General features: G+C 38.9%; 1 protein-coding gene across 5 annotated transcripts in view; it reads right to left on the reverse strand.

Annotated features, from left to right (window-relative positions):
* The window catches only part of LOC126251331 (ubiquitin-conjugating enzyme E2-24 kDa), a 48678-nt gene that overhangs the window by 17914 nt on the left and 18309 nt on the right, over window positions 1-12455 (reverse strand). For all 5 annotated transcript variants that reach the window (XM_049951689.1, XM_049951699.1, XM_049951716.1 and 2 more), the window contains exon 5: window positions 4270-4417. In XM_049951689.1, coding sequence (XP_049807646.1) covers window positions 4270-4417 — 148 coding nt within the window. The remainder of the gene's footprint in view (window positions 1-4269; window positions 4418-12455) is intronic.

Genomic DNA, 12455 nt, shown 5'->3' on the forward strand with positions numbered 1-12455 from the left:
GTTGGGACCACTCCTGTTCCTTATTTATATAAATGAAATGCCTTCTAGTACTACAGGTAATTTTAAAATATTTCTGTTTGCTGAGGACACTAGCTTGGTAGTAAAGGATTTTATGTGCAACACTGGCTCTGTTTCAAATAGTGCAGTTCATGATCTAAGTTGAAGGCTTGTAGAAAATAAACTAACATAAATCACAGTGATTCAGTTTTTAGTTTCTAACACACAATTCAACAAAAACAGACATTTTAACTCCACAGAATTAGCATATGTTTAGTGAAACTGAACAGTTCAAATTTCTAGGTGTTCAGATAGATAGTAAACTGTTGTGGAAAGCCCATGTTCAGGATCCTGTTCCCAAACTTAATGGTGCCGCTTTTACTATTCAAACAGTATCTGAAATAAAGTGATCGTTCAACACAAAAATTAGTTTACTTTGCTTATTTTCATTCGCTTATGTCATATGGTATTCTATTTTGGGATAATTCTTCCCATTCTCCAAGGATATTTTTGGCTCTGAAACGGGCAGCTAGTGCAATAAAGTGGTGTAAGTCTGCGAACCTCTTGTCGACTCCTGTTCACTAGTCTGGGTATTTTGACACTGAACTCTCAATATATATATATATATATATATATATATATATATATATATATATATCTAAAAAGAAAGATGATGAGACTTACCAAACAAAAGCGCTGGCAGGTCGATAGACACACAAACAAACACAAATATACACACAAAATTCAAGCTTTCGCAACAAACTGTTGCCTCATAAGGAAAGAGGGGAAGGAGAGGGAAAGACGAAAGGATGTGGGTTTTAAGGGAGAGGATAAGGAGTCATTCCAATCCCGGGAGCGGAAAGACTTACCTTAGGGGGAAAAAAGGACAGGTATACACTCGCACACACACCCATATCCATCCACACATACAGACACAAGCAGACATATATATATATAACAGAGGGAAACATTCCACGTGGAAAAAATATATCTAAAAAGAAAGATGATGAGACTTACCAAACAAAAGCGCTGGCAGGTCGATAGACACACAAAAAAACACAAACACACACACAAAATTCTAGCTTTCGCAACCAACGGTTGCTTCGTCAGGAAAGAGGGAAGGAGAGGGAAAGATGAAAGGATGTGGGTTTTAAGGGAGAGGGTAAGGAGTCATTCCAATCCCGGGAGCGGAAAGACTTACCTTAGGGGAAAAAAGGACAGGTATACACTCGCACACACACACACATATCCATCCACACATACAGACACAAGCAGATATATATATATATATATATATATATATATATATATATATATATATATATATATATATATAAAAAGAAAGATGATGAGACTTACCAAACAAAAGCGCTGGCAGGTCGATAGACACACAAACAAACACAAATATAAATAAGACGACAGAAAAGACTTCGAAATGTAACAGTGACAATAACAAACGTCATTGTTGTCTATCGACCTGCCAGCGCTTTTGTTTGGTAAGTCTCATCATCTTTCTTTTTAGATATATTTTTCCCACGTGGAATGTTTCCCTCTGTTATATATATATATATATATATATATATATATATATATATATATATATATATATATATATTCTTTACTGTTGTTTCTTGTTAACAATATCAACTTATTCCTTGTTAACAATATCAACTTATCCCCAAGAATTAGCCGTTTCACTCAGTTAATACTAGGCACAAATCCAATCTGCATTTGTATTTTACTTCCTTAACTCTTGTACAGAAAGGCGTGCAGTATACTGCTGCGTCCATTTTCAATAAGCTACCACAAGAATTCAAAAATTTTAGCAGTAAACCACGCACTTTCAAATTGAAACTGAAGAGTTTCCTCGTGAGTCTCTCCTCCTATTCTGTTGAGACGTTACTTGTAAGCTGACTCCTACGTTATATTGTTGATTGTGTTTACTCAAACTAAAGGCTAGACTTTTTTTGGGCTCAAACATTTTCTTTTATCTGTTATTACTTTTATATTGTAATTTCATGTACTGATACTTTCCACGGACTTTAAGATTTGCTCCTCAATTTGGTCCTATAGAACTAATAGACGTGTAAATAAATAAAAAAATAAAAGTAGTCACTGTCCCTATGATGAAATCATGATAACTAAGCTTGAAATCATGATTACTAATCTCAGCCTCTATAATGACAATGTCAATAAAATCAGGCTAGAAGGTCAAAAATTCTCTCATCGGATGTGGGTTGTTGAACTAGATGCTCAAGAGATTTTGGAAAACTGTGTTCAGAACTACTTTCAAGACTTACTGCCCATACCACCCGCAACAAATCCATTGATATCCCAGTCTACACACAATAGCTATGCTATTGCCTGCAACTAATACTGCTTGATCAGGGTACTTCCATGCTACTGTGTGTAGAATTTCTTTGAATCATTCTATAATTATTACGACTTCAACGGATGGCTGATGAAAGCAACTGATGATTAAATTGAGTCACCTAGGCCACTTACTTGTTTCTATATAACTTTGCAATTTCGACCTCAGAAGCTGCAATATTTTTATTGACTGTAAAGAACACTTCCCCTCTTATGAAATTAACATATCTTTTTGATGTACATTCCATATACCTCATTAGATATTTAAAAATCTTTCTACTTCGGGTTTCATCTGGCTCTCAGTCACGAGCATAATTTGAGTGCAACAGCTCCCTGGAAGGGTTAAATCTGACTTGGCACAGAAAGGGGTGACTTCTGATGCCACAAAAATCTCTGGTCATCTACCACATAGCATTAAAAGTTTGACACTTAAAAAAAAAATTTAAAAAAATAAAAATAAATAAATATGAAAGAGGAAAATTTATATTACGTAAAGAAAATTTATGTTAAACTAACACTTTCCACAGCATTATGAAATGTCGTTTCCATGATCTAGTGAACAAGTATTAATGTAAGGGGGGGGGGGGGGGGAATTGCACTCTCAGTAATCTGCTACCCAAATTGCTGCTTCCTCTATAATGCGCTCATGACTTTATCTAGGTGATTCATAAAGCTCCCTACGTACAACAAAGGTACAGACATCTGTAACCAAGATAGTCACAGAATCAATGGAGTCTCTGGCTCAGACCTTTCACCAATTCCAAACCAAAAGCCCTGATCAATACTGGGACTGACAATGAAAATTCTAAGCTCTACTTGGACCCCACAAACAAGGCCAGCAGTCTTCACCACTCGCCCTCCCCCGTACAAACTGAGGTCGGTCTCAGACCCCAACCAAAAGGCATCATTGGTGCAAACAGAACCTCCAACTTGCACACTGTATAGCTGCTGGCAGGGCTGCCTGAACATTTCAGATGTGCCGCCCCCCCCCCCCCCCACACGAGCAGACATACAAAGCACATGTTTGGCTTTTCTCAGTCCTGGAAGCTATTTTCCTAAGTGATTCCATAACATGCCTGACATTGAAGCTACCAATAAATAGCTAATCCATCCCACCATATACCTGCACAGACTCTGGTGAAGGAGTGCCATTTGTCAACTCACAGGGGGAATGGGTGAGACCGGACAGTTGGGCAAAAGAAGTGAGGTCCGAGGTGTCCTATGTAATGTATCAGTTTCTCTGCCACTGCTACACCCCAAGACAGCAGCCTTCAGAAGACTGAGCATTATCAGCAACATCTTCAGCTGTTTGTTAACTCCGACCAGCTCCTCCTGTGTCTGCGCACATCATGCATGTACCCCCATCCACCCTACTGCACAAACACTGAAGGAAATGTAGAGGTACACACAAGGAACTACATAATGGTGTTCACACCATTACCTATACCTTTCTGTATCCTAAAGTGTCTTTTGGGCCACTGTCCATAAAACTTGTAACTGACATCCTTCAACTTTCTATGCTTCTTTTGTCATTTCATTTCTCCACTTCTGTAAAGATGATCTCTGCTACCAATTCCATATTACTGAATCACATTGTACTCAATATTTAAGATACTTTAAAATGAGACGAAAACAGTCATTTATATACTGCCTGATGTACTCTACAATGTAAATGTAATCTGTAGGTTTTACTTTGTAAATTTCATACCTGTCTTAAAAATGACTATTCTAGCATATTACATGGACATTCTCATTCTCAGGTACATATTCAATTTCAAAATTGTCTACAAATGTATTAAACAAAGGAAACACGACGGTAGTCTAAAAGCTTAAACTAGTTATTACACAGAGGACATACTGCATTTCAAAATGTAAGGAATTAAAATTCGCTTTTAAACTTACCTGGGTTGCAGTCAGTAAGCAGTGAACAAATGGATAGTAATACTTTTGATATTGTAAGAGCAGGTGACCAGTTGTCCTTCAATATATCTAAGCAGATAACCCCCTGGCTATTAATATTACAGTGATAAATACGAGTGCGAAATGTCACCTGAAAAAGAGGGGAAAAAATCTTTCAAAGAACGTAGCAAAATGTTGAAGTTCCTACAAAAATGAGTAATATTCTCTTAAAATTAAAAACAGAAGTGTAATTACATTAATAACATAAGGTAATCTGTTCCAATTCACACTCTTTAATGAAACACTACAGCTGTTGGGCACACTCAGTCACAAAAAGTAACTCAGTGCACTCTTTGAACACAAAGCTGTAAGAGCTCATTAAAAAAAACCCACCACTATCTTTTTTGTAACCAGGTCATGCTTCTCAGCCCTACTGTCTATCACAATCAACCTTCCAACACATAGAGCTGTGTGCAAACCACATCTAGTTCTAATGACTTTATAAGCAAGGCAATATAAAAAAAAGATAACTTACAGTAAGGTACTCCACCAAATGCGAAAGCAAATTGTTATAATGAGATAAAACTGTTGAAATAAAAACTTTAATGGTCTTCAAATATTTCTGTTTAAGGTTACAAAATATACTGTAAAAAGTGTATGCAACTGCAGAGGAACATTATCTGCAAACCAAGCCAAGTGGGCCACAATACAAACTACTGATTATTCCTCCAACAAGACTAAAAGGAAACTGTTTAAGTGGTTACGAACATAAATGAAGTGGCAGTGGCTTGAAACTTCCTCGCAAATTAAAGCTGTGTGACCAACCAGAACTCTAATCTGGTTTTGCAGACAATTATCTGACTGACAGTTATACAAATAAGACTCGTGGTGCATCTTCCCATCTTCAATTTTGTCACTACCTCTCTCCTTTATTTTGAATATCACCTTGAGATAAGGGATATAGTGGCAAAATTGCTTAGTCACAACGTGCGAGTAGTTTGCAAAATGAACCTTTCATTCTGCAGCTGAGCACGCAATCACAAATCAAGCTTGCATAACCATGTGCAAATGTTATTTAATAGCAGCTACAGCTGTATATAAAAAAATCATTGTATGCCTGGAGTTACAATAAGCTTTTTCTTCTCTTTTTCCTTTTTGATGCAACAAAGGCTGCTACTAAATAACACTGACAACAGCTGTGGATGCCTTTTCTCTAAACTCTTAGACTACACAATGGAAAAGGAATTTTATGGCATTACAGAGTACCTATTAATTAATATATTATTGTTCCTTATAATCAACTGTGTTAGAGGATGCAATCAAAATGATTGATCCTTAGAAAATAAATTATGAATATTTTCTTTTTTTTTGGTATGTTCTATATTACATGAACACTTGCTATAGTCGGTGTAATCCCACATGATTAACTTCAATTTGGTTCCAAGATGATGAGCATGCTGAACAAAACAAACAACCCTTAAGAGCTGACAAAATGCAACATGCACAGTAAAGGTTCCAGTGTGGCTCACAATTTGAATTCTTAATGAAGCCTCCTTACAGGCAAACACATCACTGAAGAGTGAAACTTTCACTCTGGATCATTTTGTTAGAGTGTAGAACTACAGCCCAAAAGGTTACACATCAAAGCAGTTTCAGTCACAGAATGGATTCCTTAAGTATATCAGACACGTATGGGAATGAAACAGCTCAAAGGCTGACATGTAGCAGTGCTTTAGAGGCATGACATTTAAGTTATACAGAATTCCAGAGGTGGAACTTTGCTTCTAATGGTTCAAGTGACTCTGAGCACTATGGGACTTAACTTCCGAGGTCATCAGTCCCCTAGAACTTAAACCTAACTAACCTAAGGACATCACACACATCCATGCCCAAGGCAGGATTCGAACCTGTGACCGTAGCGCCTACAACAGCTTGGCCACCCCAGCCAGCACTTGGCTTATAAAAAATACTTTGCTCTCTCTATTTGTGGGATCTTATTTTTAACTTCCAATTTCTGCATGCTCTCTCATGGATTTCTTTCTACATCATTTGAATTTAAATTTTGGAGTATCACTGCTTCAATTACCAGTTTGTTTCCATTTTCTTTGTTCATCTTTTTGCTCCTCTTATACATCAATAGAAAATAAATGAAATTGTGTGGATTACTGAGAACACACTTGTCATAACACATTAGTGCACAACAGTTTCTTGACTTGATCCTTACAGCGTCCAAGTTACATAAAATTCATTAACTCAATAAAAGTAAATGAGCGGCTTTCTACAGGCATATGGTTGAGCTCAGCTGGAAATCAAAACCAGCTCAGCCACTGTGCAGCCTCACACAAAAATGGCACACTGAAATGTTTTGAGCATAGGAGGAAGAAATGCAGACACACATCTATGTAAGTAATTTAGGAGCAAAGGAGCCACTTACCGAAAAGCAGAAGTGTTACGTCATCAACAGGCACACAGAAATAGAAAGAAAACTTGTTAGCTCTTGGAATCACTCCTTTACAAAGCTAGAACATGCGCACTTCATTGGGTGGAATTCACATGTTTGTGCACAGCATACTGATAACTGCACTGAAGGTAGTGCGGAGCATTCACTATTGTAAACTGCTGCTTACTGTTAACAATGCATTATGTCCAACAGTAAGTTGTCATTAGGGTTTGACGTTTTAGGTTTCTTTCAGAGGTGGCCAAGTAAAATTTGTTGAGGCTGTAACCCATACAACTGTTAAATTCTGTTTAAGAATTAATCGGAGCACAAGAGGATATTAAAAATGTTTCTGGCAGATGGGCTGAGTGAGTGGGGGTCGTGTCAGGTAGGGTGATGTGGGGTGGGGTGGGGTGGGGTGGGTGGAAGGAGAGGAAGGCTGGAAGAGGGGTTGGGATGGGTAGCTAGCAGCTTGGAGGGAGGCAGCCACTTCGCTAGCTATGAATGAAGTGAGGGACAGGTGGCAGTTGTACCGTTGGTTGGTTTAGGGTTAAAGGGACCAAACTAAAAGGCCATCAGTCCCTCCCACCCAGGATAACCAAGTCTATAACACTCCAAATCCAAGAAACACCTAGTGCATAAAACATAAGGGAGAAAACCTCAAGGTCTGCTTAAGGTCAGCAAAGCTTAGAGAAAGGAACAGCTGGAGGCACTGAAAGGCAGAAACTGTGATGGGGGACATAACCCCCACCACTTACCTGAAGCACCCCACCCAACAATACACAGTACAGACTGGTGACATGAACAAGGCGAGAGAAGCACAGGGAAACACGAAAGAACAGAGTCCAACAGAAAATGAGAGAAAGAGAAATAGAAGAAGGGCAAAAGAAAGGGTAGGACGAGGTCTGGGATGCACCACCAAGCCCAAATAGCCATTGACCAGTCGGAACAGAGCATTCTGTCAACTTCTAAATGGGCAGACAAGGCCGAGGCGCCCTCCCATAGAGAGAGTGATAGAAACCCCTTTCACTAATAAACCATAAAACCAGGTCAGATGCTGAGGCATTGTCTGCTAACTCCATCTGCTAACACCAGCCATAGCAGGTCAGGAAGATTATACGAGTCTACTGCATAGCGACTAGGTTAGGTCACAACTCAGCAAAATGTGGACCACTATCAAATGGGCACCATAATGCCAGTGAGGCATATCCTCATGATCAAGGAGTTGACCAGGAGTCACCCAAGAATGGCCAATGCTGAGCCGCAAAGGATGATGGGAGACCTTGTAAGAGGCCCGTATGGGGACCTCCACAAAGTTCTGGACTCCATTATCATCCATAGTTTCTTTGGCGAAGTTAGAATATGCCATTCCATATTCAAAATTCTTCGAACTTGAAGGCATAATACTAACTGAAAGTCTGGTACTGGAATATCGATCTTATGAGGCAGCTTGCCATAAGCCAATTTGCCAGAGTTCATTCCTTGGGATACCACTATGACTCGGGGTCCAGACAGAGACCACTGACTATTCACAGTATTTAAGAACAGAAAGGGAATCCTGGATAGTCAGAATCATGGGATGGCGAGGGTAACACTGGTCTAGAGTTTGAAAACCACTCAAGGGGTTATTCCAGATAAGGAAGGACTCGCCAGTGAAGGAACGGATACACTCAACAGCACAATAGATGGATAAAACAACACAGTGAAAACACTCCAGCCATCCACCAAGGAGTGGAGTTCATTACATCCTGCACGAATATAAGCAATGCCAGTGAACCAGCAACTGTATACACTACTTCAAAACCCTGAAACACACTAAGAATGGAGCACAGTTGGCGGTGGAATGCCTCACACGCAGCCAAGTCTTACAGACTTGTAGGTCAAGATAGAGCTGTGGACGGGGGATGCAAAACAGAGGTTTGTGAGAGCAAGCCAGAGAAGAGGTAATGGAGATATGAAGAAAAGGAGCGGTTGCAGATGGCGATCGTAAGCCCCAACCTGGGCTTCTGTGTGTGTGTGTGTGTGTGTGTGTGTGTGTGTGTGTGTGTGTGTAAAGAGAAGATGGTAGTTCGGCTGCTCTGGGGAACAGCATATGTGGAATGCATAAGCAATTAGCTGTTGTTGGCACAGAACCCACAATGGTAGAACTCCTATCTCTGCTAGGAGGCTGATCGTGGGGCTAGTCAGAAAGGCCATTGTTGGAAGTTTTACACCGCAACAGTGTATGGGTCCAGAATCTGTGACATTGAAGGTGACGCTGAGCCATATGCAAGCCTTCCATAGCCTAGACAGGACTGGACCAATGCTTCGCACAGCCTTAGCAGAGTAGAGCAGTCCACACGCCAATTGGTACTACTGAGACATCAAAGACCATCAAAATGCGGCCGATATATCTGCTTCAGTCTATGATGATGCAATTAAATTCAAATTGCAATGTCAAAAATTTTTTATTTATTTGAACAGTATCGAAAGAAAATCAACAGAGTAAAATGACTGATCTTATACTAAAAGATTAGTGTTACGGAAACCTCTATAATTATGTCAATAAGCACAAGTGATAAACATTCACTGGAAGGAGAGAGTATTTTGCGAAAAATTAAATATTTTATGAAGAATAAAATACAGAAACGAATGTAAGTTATAAATGTACTGACTGTAACATTCTAAGGGTATCAGAACATGTAATTAATTTAAACAAAATGAAATATAAAGGTGGGGAATGAGCTATGGGTTTTTGACCGGCAGTCTTTTGGACGACCCTGGTGTAAGCACCACAAGGGAGGAAAGAACGGAAAACAAAAGCAGCTGAGCTTTGACAGTGTACAATCTGGCGTGCCATGTTTGGCGATGTAATCCTTAAGCAATAACAATTTGTAGTAAAAGTGCATCTCCAGTTTATTTTGTGTCGAAAAGCAAGAAAATCCAACTGGTTTTATATTATGGAATATGAAGCTGATGATACAGCAAGTTAACATGGTTCCTGCAAGTCGGTAGTAGTTATAAATTAATACCACCACTAGAGACATGAAGACCCCACCCAAATTTGCACACAGCAACCACTAACTTCAACATCGACAAAACTGCAATGAACGAGGCAAGACATTTTCGTATTAACAGTCTGTAACAGTGTATCATAATGTTACAGTCAACCTCATGGTTTGCTTAAGTTCTAATATAGTTTTGTTAAAGGTATAAGTAAGAATCACTGTTCCAAAGTCTTATACCGATCAGAAGTTCCCAGTCCATTACAATAAGGGTAAATTTTGTGTTACTCTGTACTGTCAAAATATTGTAGTGATTGATGTTATAATGCTCTTACAGTTTCATACAAAAGTAACTTCCAATAATAACGGTTTACTTTCAAATCGAAGAGACAAGAACTGTGGTGACTTTGATAAGTCATTGTATAGTTCAATTTAATGAGCTTTCTTAATTTTAAATTTGCTTTAGCAAAAATCTAACTTATCTAATTATTCAAAGTAAAGCTGGCAGCCATTAAGCCACATAAGAATATCTCAGTCTGCCTCCATCTTGTTTCCAAGTAAAATTGTTGCCACAAATCATTAAAGTAAATTTACTTCTGGCACGTTAAAAGAACATAAACTGAAATAAAGTATTGAAATTGCTTCTTCAAAGCTGGCAACCACAACAGTCTTCATAGATATGGCATTCTTTCAGTGTATCTGTCACACGGTTAAGACTACATAGCTACAAGCTGTTTGCTACAGGGATGCAGATAAAACCAAATACAGGTAGGCCATATAAAGTGTTGTGTGTATAGTAACTTGTGTGGTGCACAAATCCTGAAAAATCTAACCCCATTATCCACACCTCACTTTGGAGAGAAGTTTAAAGCATAAATAGGTGCCTTGCAAATAATAGTATTCTGTTAGGTAACACATGTCAAAATTTGTGTTAGATTGTTGTTAAAGTTAATAATGATAGACCAATATTGTGCAGTTTTTAAGGAAAATGTTCTACTGAATGAACTAAAAGCTGTATTTTTCTGAGATGCAACGTATGGTCAGCATGGGAAAGATGAAGATTCTTTTTATTGTCAGTCGGTCCCAGCAGGTAGCTGCACATGCACAGGGGGGCTGTAAACCTGAGCATTAAATGAATTCACTTTCCGTAATGCCGCCAGCTCTGCAGAACAATGCAGAAATCATTCTGCACATTATTACTTGCATATTATGCAATATTAGTGATCCATACAGCTAAATTTTGTCACATTCATAGTTAAAAACCATTCCTTTCCCTGCTATGTAATGTTCAAAATTGGTTTGATAACATGCAATTCAGACATTTAAAATGTTGTTGTTGTGGTCTTCAGTCCTGAGACTGGTTTGATGCAGCTCTCCATGCTACTCTATCCTGTGCAAGCTTCTTCATCTCCCAGTACCTACTGCAACCTACATCCTTCTGAATCTGCTTAGTGTATTGATCTCTTGGTCTCCCTCTACGATTTTTACCCTCCACGCTGCCCTCCAATGCTAAATTTGTGATCCCTTGATGCCTCAAAACATGTCCTACCAACCGATCCCTTCTTCTAGTCAAGTTGTGCCACAAACTTCTCTTCTCTCCAATCCTATTCAATACCTCCTCATTAGTTACGTGATCTACCTACCTTATCTTCAGCATTCTTCTGTAGCACCACATTTTGAAAGCTTCTATTCTCTTCTTGTCCAAACTGGTTATCGTCCATCTTTCACTTCCATACATGGCTACACTCCATACAAATACTTTCAGAAACGACTTCCTGACACTTAAATCTATACTCGATGTTAGCAAATTTCTCTTCTTCAGAAACGATTTCCTTGCCATTGCCAGTCTACATTTTATATCCTCTCTACTTCGACCATCATCAGTTATTTTGCTCCCTAAATAGCAAAACTCCTTTACTACTTTAAGTGTCTCATTTCCTAATCTAATCCCCTCAGCATCACCCGATTTAATTTGACTACATTCCATTATCCTCGTTTTGCTTTTGTTGATGTTCATCATATATCCTCCTTTCAAGACAGTGTCCATTCCGTTCAACTGCTCTTTCAAGTCCTTTGCTGTCTCTGACAGAATTACAACGTCATCGGCGAACCTCAAAGTTTTTATTTCTTCTCCATGGATTTTAATACCGACTCCGAATTTTTCTTTTGTTTCCTTTACTGCTTGCTCAATATACAGATTGAATAACATCAGGGAGAGGCTACAACCCTGTCTTACTCCCTTCCCAACCACTGCTTCCCTTTCATGCACCTCGACTCTTATAACTGCCATCTGGTTTCTGTACAAATTGTAAATAGCCTTTCGCTCCCTGTATTTTACCCCTGCCACCTTCAGAATTTGAAAGAGAGTATTCCAGTTAACGTTGTCAAAAGCTTTCTCTAAGTCTACAAATGCTGGAAATGTAGGTTTGCCTTTTCTTAATCTTTCTTCTAAGATAAGTCGTAAGGTTAGTATTGCCTCACGTGTTCCAACATTTCTACGGAATCCAAACTGATCTTCCCCGAGGTCCACTTCTACCAGTTTTTCCATTCGTCTGTAAAGAATTCGCGTTAGTATTTTGCAGCTGTGACTTATTAAACTGATAGTTCGGTAATTTTGACATTTGTCAACACCTGCTTTCTTTGGGATTGGAATTATTATATTCTTCTTGAAGTCTGTGGGTATTTCACCTGTCTCATACATCTTGCTCACCATATGGTAGAGTTTTGTCATGACTGGCTCTCCCAAGGCCATCAGTAGTTCTAATGGA

The sequence above is a fragment of the Schistocerca nitens genome, chromosome 1 (genome assembly GCF_023898315.1).
Source record: "Schistocerca nitens isolate TAMUIC-IGC-003100 chromosome 1, iqSchNite1.1, whole genome shotgun sequence".
NCBI classification, from domain to species: domain Eukaryota; kingdom Metazoa; phylum Arthropoda; class Insecta; order Orthoptera; family Acrididae; genus Schistocerca; species Schistocerca nitens.